Source organism: Rhododendron vialii, chromosome 4a (assembly GCF_030253575.1).
Source record: "Rhododendron vialii isolate Sample 1 chromosome 4a, ASM3025357v1".
NCBI lineage: Eukaryota > Viridiplantae > Streptophyta > Magnoliopsida > Ericales > Ericaceae > Rhododendron > Rhododendron vialii.
The window spans coordinates 24,606,000-24,628,247 of record NC_080560.1 but is presented as its reverse complement, the minus strand read 5'-3'; the positions used below and the strand labels follow the sequence as shown (position 1 = coordinate 24,628,247).

At 39.5% G+C, this 22,248-nt stretch overlaps 4 protein-coding genes across 4 annotated transcripts; 1 reads left to right on the top strand and 3 right to left on the bottom strand.

Moving 5' to 3' along the window:
- Positions 1-355: 355 nt before the first annotated feature.
- LOC131323524 (uncharacterized) lies at positions 356-10,587 on the bottom strand. The gene is made up of 17 exons (XM_058355362.1): positions 10,368-10,587; positions 10,173-10,260; positions 8,547-8,608; positions 3,638-3,938; positions 3,340-3,549; positions 3,139-3,231; positions 2,825-3,007; positions 2,286-2,741; positions 1,936-2,190; positions 1,768-1,848; positions 1,636-1,671; positions 1,341-1,555; positions 1,092-1,265; positions 895-999; positions 740-806; positions 558-653; positions 356-467 (listed from the first exon to the last, which is right to left on the bottom strand). The coding sequence occupies exons 4-17, from the start codon at positions 3,935-3,937 to the stop codon at positions 396-398; spliced, it is 2,343 nt and encodes a 780-aa protein (XP_058211345.1). The 5' UTR covers position 3,938; positions 8,547-8,608; positions 10,173-10,260; positions 10,368-10,587; the 3' UTR covers positions 356-395.
- LOC131323825 (uncharacterized) lies at positions 5,283-7,018 on the bottom strand. Its single transcript, XM_058355665.1, has 2 exons — positions 6,443-7,018; positions 5,283-6,299 (listed from the first exon to the last, which is right to left on the bottom strand). Exons 1-2 carry the CDS (start codon positions 7,016-7,018, stop codon positions 5,283-5,285), a joined length of 1,593 nt encoding a protein of 530 aa, XP_058211648.1.
- Positions 7,967-9,347, top strand: LOC131323824 (pleiotropic drug resistance protein 1-like). Its single transcript, XM_058355664.1, has 3 exons — positions 7,967-7,984; positions 8,829-8,948; positions 9,042-9,347. The coding sequence occupies exons 1-3, from the start codon at positions 7,967-7,969 to the stop codon at positions 9,345-9,347; spliced, it is 444 nt and encodes a 147-aa protein (XP_058211647.1).
- Positions 10,588-12,360: 1,773 nt separating the features above from the next.
- Positions 12,361-13,185, bottom strand: LOC131323823 (uncharacterized). Its single transcript, XM_058355663.1, has 2 exons — positions 12,688-13,185; positions 12,361-12,600 (listed from the first exon to the last, which is right to left on the bottom strand). Exons 1-2 carry the CDS (start codon positions 13,183-13,185, stop codon positions 12,361-12,363), a joined length of 738 nt encoding a protein of 245 aa, XP_058211646.1.
- Between the last annotated feature and the right edge of the window lie 9,063 nt (positions 13,186-22,248).

Below are 22,248 nucleotides of genomic sequence, written 5' to 3'. Positions count from 1 at the left end.
TTTCTGTTTGTAAGTTAGAGCTGCACTCTCCTGGGATTATGGTTTGTTTGCTTAATAAAGTTTTAACTTACCAAAAAAAAAAACACACACCCTCAGTAGGGCAGATAATATATTAACCAAGCTTTTTAATCCACATCATATGTTGTACCATATTTGCAACCAATTCTCAAAGCTGCTTCTTGATACAAAGACTATATGCTATATATAAGAGTGCACTTCTATAGTAATTTGTGTAATGTTTTTCAATTCATGTGTGAGTGTGCGTATAGCAAGATACACCAACTAAACAGGAATGCAAGAATATGATGCTTGAAAACATTTTGAGAGAAGAAATTTAACTTACAGGTAATAAGGGGTACTCCGTGTAGCTTAAAAGAATTGCTGCTCATATTTTGTCATACGAAGTTTATCCACTCGACTCGCACTTCATCAATTTCAGCTTTCGTATATGTGTTCCTTCCATTGAACTTCATAACACATCATTATGAGTTATGCATATAAATGTTGGTCTAAAAAAGCAATAGAAAGCAAAATAGAAAGCTAAAAATATATCTTACATTATTTTTGCTCAAGATGCCCCGATCTCTAATCAAGTCTCGCATGAACATCATTACGTAGAACCCGCATTCTACATCTTTCAGTTGTTTTGGGCACTATACACAAGTACACAATTTTCAGAAGAAGAGGCGTGTAAGCAACATCACTGGCAACACCCCCAATAATTGAGCCCCATCAATACCTGAACTACTTTCCAGTGTAGACTTCTCCTCATATTTCCCTTGTTTCCTTCATAAATTATGAATGCACTTCACAAAGGGAATCAATACTTGTAATTAGCACCAATGTACGTAATAAAAAATAGTCAAATTATACTGCACAATTTAAAATACTTACGTGCTAATTACGATTCTAATGTTCAAAGGGACTGTACTGTTGATTGAATCAAGATAGTATGCAGTTGAAGTAGACACTTCAATGACTAACAACACCCAGTGGGCCCTATATATAATCATATCAAAAGTACAAGCATATTAAGCCATTTCACAAATGGATGTGGAAATAATACAAATATAAAACCAAGACAAAATTACCCAATATTACAAGGAGCGAAAACCAATTCACCGGACTTTGCATCCTCTAGTCTACATGCAAGCAATGCTTCATCTGAGTCATCACCGGGCTTATTTTTTACACTTGTAAGATATGGGTTGACAAAGAGAAAACTTCTATGTATGTTTGAGGCCTTCATAACTTCATACAGATAGCTGACCAAATAGAGTTGTTAGCAATAATACATGTAAACATATATCTACTAACATGACATAACTTGCTAGTCTTACCTCATATACAACACAATGCATTGAATGGATAGCTCTTTCAGTTCACATATGTACCCCATGTCTACCTTTTGTAGATGATAATCAACATCCACGCCAAGTAAATCCTTCTCGACTTTCATTTTTATGGCTTTAAGGGGAAAGAGATGCTTGGCAAGTGAAGCGAACGATTGAATGGACTCCAAATTTTTTTCACAAGCAACATTTTTTGATGTAGCCTAAGTTCAAAAATGTTAAGGGTTAACAAATATAGACCGTAAATAAGGAATATTAATGAAGCTGTGATTGGATAATTTACCTCATTGCCAACCACTTCACGATTTTTTGAGGCTCCCTAATAGAAAGTTCCCCAAAAAAAAAAAAAAAAACATGTAAACCCACCCAATTTAACGAAATTGTAGTAAATGATTTCGCATTAGGAACATCATACCTTACAGCCAGCAATTCCAAGATTTCTCTTATTGCCAACAATTCCAAGATTTCCCTTATTGCTAGCAATTTCAAGATTTCCCTGACTAAAAAATTTCCAAAATATAGTAAATATATATCTCATTAATTTAATTAACCAATAGTACAACTATTAAAACAGACGTTCTACCTCGTAATCAACCAATACAAGTTTTTTCGGCCAAGCCAATTGATACCCCAATGCCTCTCCTACGGTGGCTGCTTCTCCTGGGATGGGTATAGGAAGAAGGGCATCCTCGACAATCACAAAATCAACAGACACACGTACATTGTCCGGGCCAAGCAAAACTGTATGAATTGTTTTGTGTGGTCCAACTCTCTCATACATTGTACCATGAGCAACAATGTGTTCACGGGATCCCACTGCCAATTTACATTGTTTGCTCTACGACAAATTGCACAAATTAAATATCAAACACTAAGCAAGAATACATTGAGAACCTAAAGAATAACTTACCACTTGAAATTAAAATACCATACCTTTTTTACTTTTTGTCGAGGACCTGGACTAGGGGGCATGTTGTCCTCGATTATCACCCTATTTTCCATTGTAATAGGATCAAAAGGCGCCATATTATCGTCAGTTACCACCTTATTTACCATTGAACTTGGATGAAGCTGTGGACTACCCATATTGTCACTTTTGAAGGTGTTTGAACCAGCATAGTCAGAATGGGGTGTATTTGGTAAGTTTTGTTTCAGTGCATCGACCTGTACTTGCAAATCTGAAATCGTTGCCTCAAGGTTTTGCTGGTTCTCCTCACAACGTGAATGGATTCCTCGTCTAGGCACATGAAAGTAGGCACTTGGCTTGACAAATCCTCCTACAGCCCTTAGTCGCCTGGAATGTTCAGGAGTACCCAGTGCTAGAGTTAGGATATCGTTGGCTCCTTCAATAGATAAACTTCCATCTTCCACCTGTCTGGTTATCTTGTCCTGTATAACACACCAATATATGTGAAGGAACAATATCAAAATAAATCATCTACAATTGCTAAGTGCATTATTAAAAACATTACTATTTTCGCCGCTTGCTTCTCAATTTCCTCGTCATCATGCTCGCCATTCTTATTCTGACGTGCCTTCTTCCACATGACACTCCTATATTTCTTGGCTTTTGATTTAGTACGAGTCCCTGAATTGGGAGCTGAGTTTGGATCAGAGATTGGCTTTGCACGGTTGATTAGATCTTCAGCTTGTTTCTACAAATAAACGGGCAAATGATTCTATGACTAATAACTAACAAAGCAAAGTCATATAAAGATACTTTTTATGAGATAACATTAATCACATAATTTTTTTTTGTACGATTACAAATTCTACCAAAACTTACTAGTTCCACTTGAAACTTAGCGTAACCCTTTCGGTTGAGTCTATGGTTACATTTATTGGCACTCCGGCTCTCTCGTTGAACATTACTTGCTGCCTTCAAAAAATAAAGAGAAAGATAAGTCTTTACCTACACAAAATGATAGAGAAAGATTCAAGTAGTTAGCCATCTCCATCGTTCTAATAGACGTGAGACCACAGTTACCTCAAATTCTTTGCAATTTCTCTTTTTGACAAATGAGTCGCAGTGATTTTGTTCTAGGAAAGAATAGATTCCCGGTGGTTTTGAAATAAGCTCAGGATCTGACTTGTATCTACACATGTGCTTCGTCAGGGTTTGCTTGAATGTCCTCCATTTTACTGAGATCGAAGATAAAACTTGCTTTTTACTGTTCAAATCCACATCAAATGCCGCCTGAAAAATTAAAAAATAAGTTGTAAAAGTAGTGAATCAGTTGACTAATCAAATGAAATATCAAAAGTCGAGGCACAAGTCAAGGTACTTGCACAGTTTTCCACAATTTGTCCTTCAAATCATCTGGTACGTGATGCCAATCTTTATGAATTACCGGGACCATTGTTCGAGTCAGAACTCCAAGATAACTCACAAACTTTGGTTGATCTTTCCCTACTGGTTGACCCTCCTCATCATATTGAACGACTATTTGTATACCGACACTCTTATATTTTATAATCTCGGGTAGAGTTGTGGAACCTCTACCCTTCCTTTTTTTACCCTGTGAATCCCTTGGTGAAGCTGGTGCATCCTCTTCATTATTAGCTTGGTTATTAGAGGAATCCATCCTGTATCAAATGTTACAAAAAAATTAGACCTCATAAGTGAATAATACATTGAGTTAGTAGTTACCCCTGTAAAGAATGAGCAAATTAGCTTACATGGAAAACCAACATTTACAATGTACATGAATAAAGCAACAATGAATGAACAATACAATCATTTAAAATTCCAAGTCCAAATAAATAAAGCCACAATGTAAAATGTAGATGAATTGCCCAAAAAAATTTGTCATTCTTTAGCTAGTTATCAATCCAAGTTCCGTCACAATCTCCTCGCAAGCAAGATAACGTAGACTCATTAGTAACATCATCAAATGGTTCAACTTGTGGTAATTTTTCGCCAGCTCCATTATTCTCAGCAAAACAATCATCTAGCTCATCATCCCCATCAAAAGGATATCGACGCTGAGGAGGTTCGAGGACAATCGACCACCTCGAATCAAGTTGATCTTCCACAAAGTAAACTTGCTTGGCTTGAGAAGCCAAAATGAAACAATCGGATTTGTGGCCTATCCTCCCAAGCTCAACTAGCGTAAAACCAAGCTCATCCACTTTGATACCCTTATTGTTATCAACCCAGTCGCACTTAAATATTGGAATATTGAACGTGTGATAATCAAGCTACCATATCTCAGTTATAACTCCATAAAAATTCACCTCCCCAAACACAGGGTTCTTATCCTTGTTATTAGTAACTTGCATTGCTGTTGCCACCAAGCTAACACCACTATTCTGGGTGACTCGTGAATTATCACGATCTTTTGTGTGAAAACGATAACCATTTATGATGTAGCCGGAGTATTTGATCACATCGAAACGGGGACCCTGTGCTATCCACTTTAGGGTATTTGAAATATGCTTTTTGTTGCTATTTAGTTCATCAGCAACTTGCATACAGTTAAATGATTAATCAAGTTGGTCAACGATAAGTTTGTTAATGATATACAAAACTGAATTGACAAATATTAAAGGTTATTTTACCTTTTCACGGAGCCAATATATAAATGTTTTATTGTGCTCAATTTGTAGCCACGTTTGACTTTTTGATTGACGAGGATGATGTTCCTTCAAGAACGCCATATGTTCCCTATCAATGATTAGGAATCATTTGAAATCACAAACTACAATAACTAAATACAACTGTATGAAAAAAAAAAAAAGAAAAGAGGAATGTCCTTACTCAATGTATGGTTGAACTTCATTTGTGTTTTCTATCACATAGCGATGAGCTTGCTCCTATTCTTCATGACCAATGGCAGTAACACGACCACCAGGTAAAGGCCTTCCAATTGTTGAATCCTCAAAAGTCATGTTTCTATCCACAGGAACCCCAATAGAATCCATCCCAGATTAGTAATCAGAGCAAAACTCAACACCTTCTTCTGGAATGTAGCTTTCAGCAATGCAACCCTCCGGATGATTACGATTACGTACATAACCCTTTAAAACCTTCATGTACCTCTCAAATGGATACATCCATCGAAAGTGAACAGGTCCACAAAGTCGTACTTCTCTAACAAGATGCACCGTCAAATGAACCATGATATCAAAGAATGATGGCGGAAAGTACTTTTCAAATAAGCATAATGTAATCACAAGATCTGATTGAAGTTTTTCTAATTTCGGCACATCCACCACTTTGCTACAAATAGCATTGAAAAAGAAACATAATCTTGTGATGGCATAGCTCACTTCTTTAGGCAACACAGAACGTAGTGCCAAAGGTAGCAACTGTTGCATCAGTACATGACAGTCATGTGACTTGAGACCATAAAGCTTCAGATCTGGCATCGAGACCTTACTTCTAATATTCGAAGAGTACCCATCAGGGACTTTGAGTTCTAACAATGTTGTGCAAAATATTTTCTTCTCCTCCCTAGACAATGTATAACATGCGGGAGGTAGGTATGTTCGCTTCTCTCCAATTACCGGTGCCAACTCTTCCCATAGGCCCTTATCTACAAGATCTAGACGAGAATTAACTCCATCCTTTGTTTTGCCTGGAATATTAAGTAGTGTACCAATGATGCTCTCCAACAGATTCTTCTCTATATGCATAACATCTAAAATGTGTCGGATATACAAATACTTCCAATATTCAAGCTCAAAAAAAATTGACTTCTTCTTCCAACTAGTACCAATATTTGAGGACTTCTTTTTATTTTTCTTCCCCCAAAGAATTTCAATCCCTTCTACCTTCTTTAACACTTCTTCTCCATATAACGGTTTTGGAGCTTCTCGAAACTCTTGCTCGCCATTAAATGCTTTCTTTTGCCTTCGATACGGATGGTAGCGTGGAAGAAATTTTCTATGGCCCGCATAAATGTTCTTCCTACCACGCTTTAATCTTTGAGAACTGTTCCTTCGCTACAAATTGGGCATGCATAATATCCCTTCGTTATGCAACCGCTCAAATTCCCAAGCGCAGGAAAATCGTTAATTGTCCATAAGAGTACGACCCTCAATGTAAAATGTTGTTTTCGGAAAGCATCATAAGCTTCAACACCAACCTGCCACAATATTTTCAAGTCATCAATCAATGGTGCAAGGAAAACATCAATGTCATTACCAGGTTGTGCCGAACCAGATATCAACAATGATAACATCATAAATTTTCTCTTCATGCACAACCAAGGCGGAAGATTGTAGATAACCAGTACAACAGGCCAACAACTATAGCGACTACTAAGGGAACTATGTGAATTTATTCCGTCTGCAGAAAGAGCTAGCCGAAGGTTTCGAGGCTCTGCAGCAAAATCTGGCCACTTGTGGTCGACTAATTTCCATGATGGAGAGTCTGATGGGTGACGTAATTGGCCATCAGAAACTCTTTGATCATCATACCATGTCAAGTCCTTTGCTATTTCTGGCGACTGAAACATTCTTTGAAACCTTGGGATAGGTGGGAGATACCATAAAACTTTCGATGGCACGCCAATCCTCGGTTCATTTGATTTTTTCTTCAACTTCCATCTTGATGTGTTACATGTTAGACATGAAGCTAAATCTTGGAACTCCTTTCTGTAGAGTATACAATCATTAGGACATGCATGTATTTTCTCATACCCCATTCCCAATACAGTCATGGTCTTCGTAGCCTCATATACGGTTGGCGGTACCTCATTATTGTCTAGTAAAAGGTCACCAATTATCTCTAGCAATTACAAAAACCCTTTGTTAGGCAACCCATTGTTAGCTTTGAATTTAAACAATCTGACCAAACAAGATAATTTCAAGTACTTTTTGCAACTAGGAAACAACGGTTTTTCTGCATCTTCGATCAATTTTCTAAACTCCTTAGGATCAGCGGTGCAATGATTGTATGCAGCTTCAACCATTTCTACAGCTTGTGCTGCATCACGTAAGGGCGATGTGTCAACTTCTTGATCAGGAATATATTTTGTGTTTACAAATGGCAAGGCTCTATCGGTAGCCGCTTCTCCATGCCAAATCCATGTAAGATAACTTTGGTCGATACCAATGAAAAATAGATGATTTCTAATCTCTTCAACAGGTTGGCATTTCAAATTCCCACACAGCCTACATGGACATCAGATGGATTGAGGATCACTCGCATGTATCACAGTAGTGTTCAAAAAATGTTCAACCCCATTCTCATAGTCTTTTGATCTTCGATCCTTGAGCATCCAGGATCTATCCATTTAGGTAGATTTTTCATCCCCTTAGTAACAAGAAAAACCTTATCCAAGAGGAATTACGTTAGAAATTTATATCATAAACAGAGCGAACTTTTCCAAAATGTCTAGGCATACAAATAATAAATCACATTTTTCTGCGACGGTTATATAATGATCTAACAAGAATAACTTTTCTCAGACAGAATATAAGAACAATTTGGAACTATCTGCACATTTTTTCTTCTCCAGTTATAGATTTATAGCTTCGTGTGCTCTTGTTTACAGTCTACAGTCATAAGCTCATAACATATGCAATAACGATTACTTGGCTTGACGCCCCTTGACCCACTCATCTGACATCTCAAATGTAATGCAGCTCTTCAAATTTGATCAAAAATGCCACCCACCGTCCAAGTACCATCAAGAACCGCCCACATGAACATTAACAAGTGGGAAGAAGAGATAATAACGACCATAAGTTTCGGTGATTTACTAGCCTATATTATAGCATGTGTTCATATGAGGAACGGAAAATTCTCTCATTTAACCTTTTGAAGCACTCATACACTATTAAAAGAGCTAAATTAATCACCTAAAAAGACTCTCCAGTGAGTGGAAAAGGGTCTTACACAGAGTGCAGCCTACCACTGCAATTAGGAAAATAGTTATTAAAAATCAAACTATCACGAACACTCTATTGAGAAGAAAGGAACAATCTAGACCAATGAGAGCACAAACAAGCACACTATAAAATGTTCTGTTCCATTTCCTCATCCACTAGAAAATTTTAGAGGCATAAGGTGGCAAATTAATATAGGGAGTGTCTTTAGACATGACCAATCCACTAGTCATGTTATATTTCTGAACAAGTCTTGAAAGACACAATGTCACCACTCAAGTACGAATACATTTGAAAAGGTTTGTGAAACAAATAGCAAGTTAGACAAAAATAACAAAGAAAAATAGTTGTGCTTACCCAAGAAGTGTATTTGGATCGAATGGAGCTCTTCAATAACAGTGAGCACCGGGAATATTTCTCTTCCAACTAACACAACAAAGACAGAAAAAAGTTATTCACTAATCGCTACTTCAGAAAAATTAAAGTTGAATCGGTTAACTTGGTTCAATCGAAAAGGAGAAATTAATTAGTGGGCATTCAGCTTCAACCCCGTTCATGAAATTTGAATCAAGAATTCATGACTTTGTGGGTTGATAAAGGCCATTACTCTTTTTGTCCTCAACTCTAGATAGGAATTAGTACAAGCTTTCCCTGTCGTCAACTCTATTCGACGAAAAGGAATTACTGAAAGCTTGCATGTCCAGAGAATACTTAATCATGAAAAGGAACTCTTTCATCTACACATTCAAGTTGACTCAAGTGAGTGGCATGTCAAAAGTGTGAAATCTTTCACAAAGTTGTGAATTGTCTAAACATTTTGATGTGGCGATTAATGGTTATCTTTCATTTCAGCTTATTCTTATGACATTGATAACGATGACAGTATTTTTACGAACTGATATGCCTAAGGAAACAGTAGACGACGGAGGGATTTTTATGGGTGCCTTGTTCTTCACCCTCGTGATGATAATGATCGATGGGTACTCAGAAATTTCACTGACTGTCATGAAACTTCCCGTCTTCTACAAGCAAAGGGACTTTCTCTTTTTTCCTGCTTGGGCATACGCTTTACCCACATGGTTCCTCAAGATCCCAGTACCATTCGTAGAAGTTGGTGCATGGGTTTCCCTAACTTATTATGTTATAGGCTTTTCATAAATTTAAGCATCAATTTTCATAAATTTGGATAAAGAAACAGAAGAAGGTAAATTGAGTAATATCATCTTATTTTGAGTAAATAATTGTTTGCTCTCCCTCCTAATTCAACGGAGACACTAGGAGTACAAGTCTTGAAGTCTTGTGGTCTTTTTCCTGAGGCATATTGTTATTGGCTCGAACTAAGAGTTACGCTTGTATATTTTGTTATATTCCAATTCCTTTTCTCGTTGGCTCTAGCTTATCTCAACCTTAAGTAACAAGTAGATTCATTTTGAGCGTTAGAAATATATGTTTCAGTACTTGTAGAAATTCTTGGCAGTCAATTTATCTTTACGGACTATGAAGCACAAACACCTTTGTGGAGGTCTCATATTGGTGTCAGACCCTAGTTGTACACCAACACTTCGGGCACTCTTCGACATGTGCCTGAAACTTAAATTACAAGTGTCCTACATATTGAAACTTTTCTCACATGGATGCTCCAGGATACTCTAAAACACTCTATGGACACACAAGAAACGTGATGCCTGTTGAATAGAATTGTTGGCTCTGGTTAAAGCTTAGGACAACCTTCTTTTTTTGTGATAGATGACAGTTAGTAAACAGTAAAGAGACATCGGCCTTTGTGTGTGAAGTTGGGGGGTGTCGAGTAGTGACCAGAATGGAGTGGCCTGTTGTGTCAATTTATGGCTCAATTACAGAGTATAGATTGACACAAGCATATTATCAAACACCGGTAATGCGAACGGATACTCACATATATGATTGTACAGAACATAGATTGACACGAGCATATTATCAAACCCCTGCAATGCGAATGGATACTCACCTAGATGATTGATCTTGACAATCGAGACGAGACCTCTGCGAGCAATTCAATCAACACTACCAGGAAAAAAAAACTCAATCAACACTGAAACAAATTTTAAACAATGTAAATAGCACCCATAAATCCTACAATGAAAAAATTAGACAAAAAGTTGTGTTAACTGTCTAAACAAAAGGCGTGGGTCTGTATACCTGTTTGATTTCGAGCCAATCGGTGACCAAAACAACGGCGGAGCAAGTGGCCGGTGACCAAGATCAATCAATGGCAAATATCACAGCCGCCGCCACACGATGTCAAACCCCTCCTCGACTACAACGAAAGATATCAGCCTTGCCTTGCGGAAGTAACGTGATCTATTCTGAAAAGGAGTTTGAGAGTGAGAGCAAGCTAGTACCAGATCGTCAAAAGAGAGAGAGATCATGGATGCGAAGAGGTTTCATCGCGCGGGTTTATTTTGGGCGGGAATAATTAGATTGAGGTATTAATTTGGGCAGGATTAATTAGGTTGAGGTACCATGCTCTCCTGGCGCCGTCCCTTAAAAACAAAATTTTCGTTTTCCAATATCACTTGTAAGCAAAAATTGACTTAAAATGAAAGAATAATTATGTCAGTTTTTAAAAAAGTGACAGTTTTTTAAAAAGTGACATCATAAATATATTAGATCACACTTTAGGAGAAACTGACATTAAAAAGAAATAATAATTATGTCAGTTTTTTAGAAAGTGACATCATAAATATATTAGATCACACCTTAGGAGAAACTGACATTAAAAAGAAATAATAATTATGTCAGTTTTTTAGAAAGTGACATCATAAATAAATTTGATCATAGTTTTTTGGATGACTGACATTATTAACTTATTGAAATCCATTCAAAAGCTTTTTTCAAAACTTTGAAGAATGTTTGGCATTTGTTAGTCGCACAAGAGATAAACCTGCTTAGTGCTGCAACTTGTCCTGTTAGCTTTTGGACCTCATTGAAGCTCTGTGGTGAGCGCATGTTGAGTATAGCTTGGATCTTCTCATGATTTGCTTCGATACCCCTTTGGGATACCATGAAGCCTAAGAACTTTCCTGAGGAGATCCTAAAAGCACATTTTGTTGAATTGAGTTTCATTTGGTATTTCTTGAGTACCTCAAAGGTTTCTTCCAAGTCTGTGACATGGTTTCGTGCCTTGGCACTTTTGACCAACATATCATCCACGTATACTTCTACATTGTGCCCAATCTGTTGCTTGAACATCTTATTGACTAGCCTTTGATATGTTGCTCCCGCGTTCTTAAGACCGAAGGGCATTACTTTATAGCAATATAATTCCTTGTCGATAATGAACGAGATTTTCTCTTGATCTCCTTCATGCATTTGGATTTGGTTATACCCTGAAAATGCATCCATGAAGCTGAGGAGCTCGTGCCCAGCAGTAGAATCTACCAAGGAGTCAATCCTTGGCAGGGGAAAGCTATCCTTTGGACATGCTTTATTAAGGTCGGTGAAGTCTACACATATTCTCCATTTGCCATTGGTTTTCTTCACCATGACCACGTTGGCTAACCAATCCGGGTAGAGGACTTTGCGGATGGATTCCACTTGGATTAGTTTTTCTACCTCTTTGGCTACAGCTTCGTTTCATTTCGGAGTGAATGTTCTTTTCTTCTATAGCTTCGTTTCATTTCGGAGTGAACGTTCTTTTCTTCTATTTTACTGGGTGAACTATGGGGTCCATGTTCAGTTTATGGGATATGACCCTTGGGTCAATTCCAAGGATGTCCTCATGGGACTATGCAAAAACATCTTTGTTCTTTTTTAGGAATTGCAGCAACTCAGCTCGCGCCTCTGTGCTCAATCCTGTGCCTATCCTTACTGTTCTTCCCTATTGTCCTGGTTCTAGGGGTTCTTCTACGAGCTCTTCCACGGGTTCTCCATGCTGGAGCCTTTCTTCATCTCGTGCATCGAGACTTTCTATGCTCATTGTGGTGTTAGCTCCTCTGAGTGAGGTGACATAAGATTCCCGTGCTGCTTTCTAGTCTCCCCTTATGCAACCAATTCCTTTTGGTGTTAGAAACTTTATCATCAAGTGATACGTGGAGATTATTGCCCCAATTTTATTCAGGGTTGTTCTACCCAGTATTGCATTGTATGCTGAGGGACAGTCGAGTACTATGAAATCTATTATGCGTGTAATCTAACTTCCTTCTTCTCCCATGGTGATTAGTAGGGCTATTTGACCAGCTGGATAAGCGGGCGTACGTGCAAATCCACCTAGTGGTGATGTCATAGGCCTTAGCCTTTCTTGTCCAACATTTAGTTGGTCATACGCGTGGAGGTAGAGGATGTCGGCTGAGCTTCCGCTATCTATCAGTACTCTGCGTGTGAGGTAGTTTGCCACGACAATGGTTATAACCAAGGGGTCATCATGAGGGATCTGAACTCCCTTGATGTCTTCTTTAGAGAAAATAATGAGTATTTCCTCCTTTTTCTAAAATTTGCTTAGACAGCCAACTGTGTTGACTTTCAAATGTTTCTCTGCTCTCAGCTTCCTTAGGTGAGCTTTCCTAGCATTGCTAGACTCTCCACCTCCGGCAAATCCTCCATGGATGACCTTGATCTCTCCAATGGGACTTGACCAGGGCGTCATGCCATCTTTACCTTCCTTGCTTGTATCTTCCCTCCTGGATTGTTTCTGATACTTCTTCGTTACAAAATGTTGAAGTCTCCCTCTTTGAATCAGATCCTCGATTTGCTGCTTTAGGCCAGTACAATCATCCGTGTTATGACCATGGTCCTTATGGAATCTGCAGTATTTGTCCTCAATTCTCCTATTAAAATCAGTTCTCAACTTCTTGGGCCACTTGAGGTCTGGGTCATCTTGTAGGTTGCTAAGGATTTGCTCTGCCATAGCTATGAGCGGGGTGAACTGCTTATACCTGCCTTGGGGAGGGCCTCCAGTTCCTCCCCATTTTGGGGAAGATCTTGAGTCCACCTTCTTATTCTTTGGTTCGCCTCCCATCTTGCGGGTAGCTTCTCTTCTTTTCTTGTCTGGTGGAGGAAATTCGCCAACCTATGATGGCCCGGCTTGGGGATCAAAGCTATCACGTGAACGTCTTGCGTAGACAGCTTCCTCTGCATTCATGTGTTTATGAGCTCTAAGCATAAGCTCTGCCAGAGTTTTAGGTGGTTCCTGAGACACGAGGTATAGGAATTGTCCTTAATAGAGTCCAGTTATGTATGCAGTTATGCTCACGTTATCGTCAGCTTCATCTATCTAAACCACCTCCTTGTTGAACCTTGTGGTGTAACCCCTTAATGACTCCTATTTGCTTTATTGTTAGGAGATGTGTTACTGGTTTGCCGTAGCGTCGGCCAGCAATAAAATAGCTTACAAAACTTGTGTTAAGCTCTTTAAAACTACGTATGCTTCCCGGTGGGAGCTTATTAAACCAAGCTCGGGCACTTCCCTTGAGGGTAACTGGGAATGCCTGACACATTACCTCATCCGGTACTGTTTACAGATGCATCAAAGATTTATACGTTTCTAAATGATCCAATGGGTGCGTGGAGCCATCGAACGTCTTTAACTGAGGCATCTTAAACTTCCTTGGAAGAGGTAGCCTCATGACTTCGGGGCGTAAAAGGTGAATCCATATTTTGCACCAACTCGTCTACCGTAGCAAGAGTTTGTGCTTTGATATGTTTCATTAGCCCTTCAATTGGTCTTGCATCTTGAGCAATGCCTCTTGTTCGTGGGGTGGCTTTTCTAGGGGTGGTTTGCCATGCTTTCTTCGATTTTGGCTTTCCTTCTCACTGGATTCGCCTTCTTCCTTGTCATCCTCTTCTTCGTGTCGACTATGTCATAAGTTTAGGATGCTTGGCTCGAAGTTTTGCTTTCGCAAATCTGCGTTTTCCTGCATCGCTGTTTGTAACCCTTGGGTTAATGTTTTTATTTGCTCCTGCATTTGAGCAAACGCTTCCAGGGTCATTTGATCACCTCCAGTTTTGTTTGCTGCAGTGACCTTGGCCGCTTCTGCTGCCTTAACGGCCAGTTCGGCGGTGGCAGCAGCCTTGGCGGCTTTTGCTACCTTGGCTATCTCGGCGGCCTTGGCTACAGCGGCAGCCTTCGTGGCGTTGTCAACACCCATTTGTGGGGGTCTGAAGCCATTGTTGTTCTACTTGATCAGGTCTCTACCATACAAAACTGTTCACCGTAAGGAAAAAGTCATTTCCCACAAACGGTGCCAGCTGATGAATCAACTTTGTCGTTAGCTCCGACCTGAACCTGCAAAACAAAGCAAGAGCTCGAGTCACCGATGTGGTGGCGTGCCAACCACCCTCTGATGCCTAAGTCAATAGAGTATTTGCTATATGGTGAGAGAATTGAGATTCTCGATTATGGGTTGCGTACCTTTTATTAGAGTTCTACTATCATATTTATAGGCCTTTTAATAGAAGGTTGAGTCCTTGTAAGACTGTATCTCGTAGATTCCGGCTTACCTCTTTGAGGAATGTGGAGTCCTACCTTAGCTAGGAATCCATGGGTGTCATGCCTTAGCTAGGGATCTTTACCTGTCTTTGATCATGTATATCATTGGCATTTTATGCTTATCTTACCATTAGCATTCCTTTATCCCTTAGGATTTAGGTTTCTCGGCGTGGTATCTTTATCGGAATAAGTATATTCCGTGGGTAATATTATGTACATTATCCTCCTCATTATAGCTAGAGGCTAAAGCTGGTCCTTGGAACTTTCGCCAGCTTTGTCAAAAGGACGGAGACGGAGCTGGCAAATCCTGACTTTATTCCAAGTAGGTTCCCAGAGAGGTCCTAGTGAGGTTAGCTTATACTCCCCAGGTCTGCAGTTCTCATAGTGCTGAGCTCCTTAGATCTATCCTACTTATCACCCGTCTTTGATCATGTATATCATTAGCATTTTATGCTTATCTTACCATCAGCATTCCTTTATCCCTTAGGATTTAGGTTTCTCGGCGTGGTATCTTTATTGGAATATGTATATTCAGTGGATAATATTATGGATACTATCCTCCTCGTTATAGCTAGGGGCCGGAGTTGGTCCTTGGACCTTTTGCCAGTTTCATCTGAAGGACGAAGCTGGCAAATCGTGACTTTGTTCTAGGTAGGTTCCTAGAGAGGTCCTGGTGAGGTTAGCTTATACTCCCCAGGTCTGTAGTTCTCGTAGTGCTGAGCTCCTCAAGTCTATCCTATTTATCATTTGGATAAAGTGAAGACCCAAGTTGTAAAGCTTCAAAGCTTTGATATTGTCAAGATTCCAAGAGAGGAAAATATTGAAGCTGATTATTTAGCAAAGTTGGCCATGGCCAAAGAAGATGCCATTCCACGGAATGCACTAGTTCGATACTTAGAATTACCAAGCATCTTAGCTCCAGACATACAGGTTCAAGTTATTGATTACAGCAATTCATGGCAGGCCCCATAGTTGAATACATAACAAATGGGACTTTGCCGGATGACAAGGTCAAAGCTCGACAGCTAAAAATCAGAGCTGCAAAGTACCTAATAATGGGTAATGTGTTGTACAGAAGGAGCTTCTCGCTGCCATACCTCAGATGTTTGACCACGGTGGAATCTACGCGGGCTATGGAAGAGGTCCACCAGGGAGTATGTGGAGATCACCAAGGTGTCCGTTTGTTGGCCTACAAGCTCCTTAGGTTGTGCTACTATTGGCCAAGTATGCAAAAAGATTGCTACTCTGTGGTCCAAAAAAGTGAGAAGTACTAGTGGTTTGCAAACATCACTCATGGATGCCCTACAATCCTAAACCCAATGAGAGGACCTTTGTCGTTTGCCCAATGGGGAATGGACCTAATTGGCCCACTTCTATGGCAGCAGGCCAGGTCCAGTATGCAATTATAGCTGTTGACTACTTTACGAAATGGGTCGAAGCTAGGGCACTGGCCACGATCACTGCAGAGGTTACTATTGATTTCTTATGGAAATTAATAATTAACCATTTTGGATTACCACGAGTAATAGTCACAGACCGAGGAAAGCAATTTGACAATACCCAATTCAAAGCTTACTATATTTCCAAGGGAATACATGTACATTATGCATCCAAGGCTCACCCGAAAGCCAATGGGCAAGTGGAGGTCACAAATCGAACTATCAAGAAGGGAATAAAAAAGAGGCTGTGTGAAGCCAAAGGAGCTTGGCCAGATGAGCTTTATAATGTGCTATGGACATATCGTACTACCCCTCGAACTGCAACTGGAGAAACTCCATACTCTCTAGCCTTCGGGGCTGAAGCAGTAGTTCCTATTGAAGTTGAGCTCCTCAATTACAGAACCATGAGTACCAATGACCAAGAAAACCAGGAAGATCTTAGAGCTGAACTAGATCTCTTGGAAGAGAAAAGGGCAACAGCAATGGCCAAAGTAGCCGTATACCAGCAAAGAATGGTTAAGTACCATGAAGCACAGGTTAGGCCAAGAGATTTTAGAGCTAGTGATCTAGTCCTTGGAAAGGTTGAACCAACTAGAAAAAAAGTGGGCAAGCTTTGCCCAAATTGGGAAGGACCATACCAGGTCTTGCACCATGTCAAGGCAGGTGCGTACAGGCTTGAAACCCTAAGGGGAAAAGAGCTGCCCAATTCATGGAACACAGAGCATCTCAAGAAGTATTACAAGTAGGTGCATGCAGTAGGAATTTATTTATGTTTTTAGGAAACCTTTTGTTTTCAATAAAACTTTGGCAATAAAGTTGTCTCTTTTAGGACTACAAGTTCTTTTTGTTCTTTAGCCATAGTGGCCAATAAATCTCCCAAGGAGGGCGAATCATTCAATGTTTCCTGTAAATGTGAAATGGAAATGACATGCAAATATAAAAATTATGTAATAATTTTTATTTATAATCCACACTTAAAGGGTGTAGAAACCTTTTACATAAAAGTACTTTGTGGGTAAAGCCCACAAAGTTGCAACCTAACCATTACCTCCCTCCCTTGGAGGAGAGGGAACTTGAGGCGCCGGTTGCCCTTGGAAAGCCTTCAACTGATCCCAGTTGGCTATAAGCACCATGTGAATGGTCTTCTCCATGACAGAAAGTGATTCCGCCATGGCGTCCATCTTCACACACAGCCCGTTGTTGGTTGCCTTCAGGCTTTGCAATTCTTGGCACAACTCGGAAACTCAATCGTTGTTAGCCATTTACGACTCGAAACTGAATGAGGAATGAGGAGTGATCTATCACAACTACTTGCTTTTATAGCACAAACTCTAGGCGGTTCGTTAACCGCTTACTAATCCAATCAGCACAATTACATTCAAAGCTGAAATTAAAACGCTACCTCAACTGCTTAAAGTAATGAGACGTTACACAACCGATGACCTTGGGCAGTTGAAACGATTGTTTTTACCTCGAGCAGTTGAAGCGATTGCTTTTACTTAATGCAAAAGATTTGGACCCTCAGGCCCACGCTCACATGTTTTACACAAATGCAACATTCTATGGAATTATAGGTCACCACAAAATTAAGAAATATCCCAAGGGAGAATCAAATAAGTGTTTTAATTGTTTGGACGCAAGCAATTTACACACTTAGGGCCCGATTGGACGGTGTATACGGTGGGTGTATTACACAATACACCCGGATGAGGGATCAATACACCGTTTGGCATCTATTTTTCCCATATATTAATTAATCCCCGTATTCGCTAATACACTGAGAACAACCATAAATTATTGCTACCCCAGCTAATCTGGGTGTATAAGCCTGATTTTTGACCAAAACACCCCTCCTCATCCCCTTCCCCCAACGGCTCTCTCTCTCTCTCTATTTGCTACAGAGAAACAAGAAGAAGAACAACAACAACACCACCAACAACAACAGATCACCACCAGCACCACCACAAAAACAAACACACACAAAATATGTATGTATATGTAGAGAGAGAGATGTACTTGTTCTTGTGGTGGGTTGTGTACAGATCAGAGAGAAAGACAACCCAGCGATCGGAGAGAGAGACGATTGCCAGATTAGGGACGGGTTGTGTACGGATCGGAAAAGAGACAATCAGTGGGGCCGCTCCTCCTCCTTCTTCTTCTTCTTCTTCTTCTACGCTTCTGTTTTCTCTCTCTCTCTCTCTCTCTCTCTCTCTATTTTCATAACTCTCTCTCCGTGTACTTACATGTGTTTGGGTAAAGGCAACCAATATTCCCAAAGTTGGGAAAATTATCAAGTGTAGTTGAAACCAACCCAAATAAATGGTGCAAAATAATGGAGAGCAATCCAATGGTCACAAACAATTTTGAAAAAGTGACCATGTGTATTACTCCTACAAGTCCCCCATCTTTAAAAAAAAAGCAAAATTTATATTTTACAAATTTGTTAAATTATTTAATTTGTTAATGAAGTAAATTATTATAGCTTAAAATTGTCGAAAAGTATGCAATTATATAATTAACGTTATACATAATAAAGTTTGGGACTACACAAGGGCAAAAGAGTCATTTGACAACTTTTTCCAGCATCCACCCAATCTTATCCCCCTATCTAATACCTCATCCAAACAATCTACTTTGTAATACACTCTCTATAAATATCACATCAATGTGGGCTTTTCCTTCTTAACTAATACCCCTTACTATCATATCCTCCCTCCATAAATAATACACCCAAAACTAATACCGCATCCAATCGGGCCCTTAGGGGAGTAGGACTACTACAAAAGAAGCTTAGGAAAATTATCAAACTCAAAGATGTAGCACAGCTATGAAATAAATGAAGCTATAATTCACAGACGTAACACAGCTATGCAATAAAAGAAGCTTAGAAAAAATTTCAAACTCAAAGATGTAGCACAGCTATGCAATAAATGAAGCTTAGGAAAATTTTCAAGCTCAAAGACATTGCACAGCTATGCAATAAAAGAAGCTTAGGAAAAATTTCCAAACTCACAGACGTGGCATAGCTATGAAATAAAAGAAGCTTAGGAAAAATTTCCAAGCTCAAAGACGTAGCACGACTATGCAATAAAAGAAGCTTAGGAAAATTTCTAAGCTCACGAACGTAGCATAGCTATGAAATATATAAAAGCTCAGGAAAATTTCCGAGCTCTAAAAATTTGCACAGTTAAGATGTATAAGACCGAGCTCAAGTGCTTGGCATATTTATGACAGAAGCAAAAATTGGCAAAATCCACAAAATTCAGTACGCATAGCACAATCATAACATGCACAAAGACTGTCAAATCTGTCATAGCTTGGCACAAAATGGGGGTACGCCTTCATTTGTACCTGTCATATTCATATTTTCAAAACAAAAGGCCAATGAATGTGATCTCATCAAGATCACCCCTACAAGTCATCAGGAAAAACGAGTTCAAAGCCAACCAACCAAGCAGGAGTAGAGGTCAAATCAAAAGACCACTCCTAAACAAAAACTGTTAAGTACGAAAGTATTTAAAAGTATTTAGTTACAGACCCAAGAATTAAATGTTTTCGGCCATTTAAAGGCTAGGGGTGGAAACGTCAATTGCTTGCCCATCACTAGATGATGGGCCAGGAGGTGTAGCTACCAGAGTTCGAGTCGCAACAGAGAGAGTAACCTTTTCTGGAGTTTTAAGAAGGGATACAATCAAAGAGCTCAGGATAGACGTATCTTTAAATGCCGCATTGTGAGCTTGGTCCTCTTTTTTTCGTCCCCTGTCCAGACTTGATAGCCCCTCATCATCATCCTCAGCCTCAAATTTGGAGAAATCCAAATCTGGGTAAGCCAAGGCCACCCGGCTCCTCATTGCTTCGAACCCATCAAAGTATTGATGGGTTAAGTCTTGACGGTATTCAGGGGACTACAGGAAGAGCACAATAGCATCCCTGTGAGCATTCTTTACTTTTTCTACCATCCCCAGGCTCATGATCTTGTACTTCTCAAGCTCACCATTCCACTCCAAGGTTTTTTGCTCCAAACTTCCAGTTGTCGCCACAACGACATCTCTCTCCTCTTCCAAACCTCTCTTTGATTGAAAGGTAGCATCCCTTTCACCAATAACCTTCTTAAGTTCCACCATCATGGTGGCCCCCTGCTTTGTAAGCTTCATGTTAGCTTCAATAAGAGTAATGACTTGTGATGAGTAGGGAAAAACCTGACAAGGTCAGCGCTATACAATATACGGACCTGGGAGATAGCGGCCAGCTTCGCCTATAATTCCCAAGGAGAGATAGCCTGTGACAAGGTCAGGGGAAACCAGCTCTGCCTATAGGACGGAGTTGGCATGAGGTCCAAGGACCAGCTTTGGCAATTGGTTAGAACGGCGATAAAACTACAACTGAAATCCTACAGGATAAGGAATGCTATAGACGAGATAAACGCTAATCATCCCAGATGTACATGGACACCTAGCTAAGGCAGAACTCCTTCTCACCCCAAGCGGGTGATCCGAAATACAGTCCGACGAGGACTCTACCTCCCAAACAAGATGCCTATAAATATGACGGTAGAACTACAATAAAAGGTACGCAACCCTAAACAGAGAACAAAAATACTCTGAAGTATACTACTGACTTAGGTATCGGAGGGTGGTTGTCAAGCCACCACACCGGTGACTCAAGCTCTCACGTTGTATTTGCAGGAACAGGTCGGGGCCAGACACAAAGCTGATTCATCAGCTGGCGCCGTCTGTGGGAACGACTTCTTCCTTACGGTGAATAGTTTTGTATGGTGGACACTCGATCAAGCAGAACAATGATGGTGTAACGCCCCTGAATTTTGGTCAATAAGAAATTCGTTAAATATTTGAATTTTATTTTTACTTTTTATATTCCTTCTATATTTCCGATATTTCGTGATAATTAGATTTTCGTTCCTAAATTTTAACCATTGGCTAAGTAGTTTCCCGAGCACATAGAACTAGATTCTAAACCGATTAGTTAGAAACCAACTACCTAGTTCTTTGGATCCTTTACCCATTAGGTAATAACCGTTAGGGAAGTTAGTGACCCTTGAGTAATAGAGTCTTTTGACCAATAAAGTACCGATGTGACTAGGGAATCTTCCAATAAAGTTGATTTGACTAGTCATAATAAAGGAATCTTGTACCTTGTTTCCTAGAAGCCAACCTTGTCACTTCAAACTTTCTCATCAAACTTACTTTATTCTTTATCCTTTGGTCCATAATGTTGGGGTAACTTTTGTCCATTGGTTAATAACCTTTTCATTATTATATTTCGTTTAAAGTACATATAGGACATGTAGTCTTTTAAGAAATCTTATTTTAAGTATAAAAGTACTTGTACTTCTTTTATCCATTGGTCTTTACCCGCTAGGGAAATTATTACCCATTGGTTAATACCATTAGTCATTCTTCGCTTGACTTGTACTTGAAAGACTTGAAGATTTGACTTGTACCCTAAGATTCTTTAGTACTTTATATTATTCTTTAAACTAGACATGTGCCTATTGATTAATCTTTGTCCTTAGGATTTATTAGCTTATATATAGTACCATAAGTACATATGTATACATATATATGTGCATAAGTGTACTAGCAAGAGAGAGAGACGGAGAGAGAGAGACGGAGGCCTGTTGGAGAGGGAGAGAGAGAAAGTGATGTGTGATGTGTTGTGTAGTTGTACAAGCTACCTAAATAGGCCTAAGCCTATTTGCCTAATAACAACCTATTGATGGGCCATTATGACACAATCCTAGCCTTTGTTAGCCTAAGATTTGACTACAAGCTAGACCTAGGTTATAATTACCTAGATTCACCTAGAAAGGCTAAAGATCTTATTTGATTTCATAGCCTTACACCTAAGATTTGGCCTAAGATTGGAGAGAAGGCTATGACTTGATTGAAAGGGTTGAATTGACAACTTAATGGAGCAAATCCATGGAGGATTTGGAGAGAGAGAAGGCCGACCATGAGAGGGGAGGGAGAGCCCAAGATTTTGGCTATAAATAGCACCCCATGTTTCTCATTCAATTCACACCTTCACCTAGCAACTTCTCTCTCTAGAATCCTTTGTTCTTTCTTTGTTCTTACTTTGTTCTTGAGTGTTCTTGAGTTCTTCAAGAAACTCATCCAAGACCGCCACTAAACCG

Coding starts and splice junctions, on each gene's coding strand:
- LOC131323524 (XM_058355362.1), bottom strand. CDS start 3,937: ATGGATTCCTCTAATAACCAAGCTAATAATGAAGAGGATGCACCAGCT. Junction 2,191..2,285: donor CTCGACAAAAAGTAAAAAAG/GTATGGTATTTT, acceptor AATTTGTCGTAG/AGCAAACAATGTAAATTGGC. Junction 1,849..1,935: donor TTGTATTGGTTGATTACGAG/GTAGAACGTCTG, acceptor TTTTTTAGTCAG/GGAAATCTTGAAATTGCTAG.
- LOC131323825 (XM_058355665.1), bottom strand. CDS start 7,018: ATGACTGTATTGGGAATGGGGTATGAGAAAATACATGCATGTCCTAAT. Junction 6,300..6,442: donor ACTTGAAAATATTGTGGCAG/GTTGGTGTTGAA, acceptor CCCAATTTGTAG/CGAAGGAACAGTTCTCAAAG.
- LOC131323824 (XM_058355664.1), top strand. Junction 8,949..9,041: donor ACACATTCAAGTTGACTCAA/GTGAGTGGCATG, acceptor CTTTCATTTCAG/CTTATTCTTATGACATTGAT.
- LOC131323823 (XM_058355663.1), bottom strand. CDS start 13,185: ATGGGAGGCGAACCAAAGAATAAGAAGGTGGACTCAAGATCTTCCCCA. Junction 12,601..12,687: donor GAGCAGAGAAACATTTGAAA/GTCAACACAGTT, acceptor AAGGGAGTTCAG/ATCCCTCATGATGACCCCTT.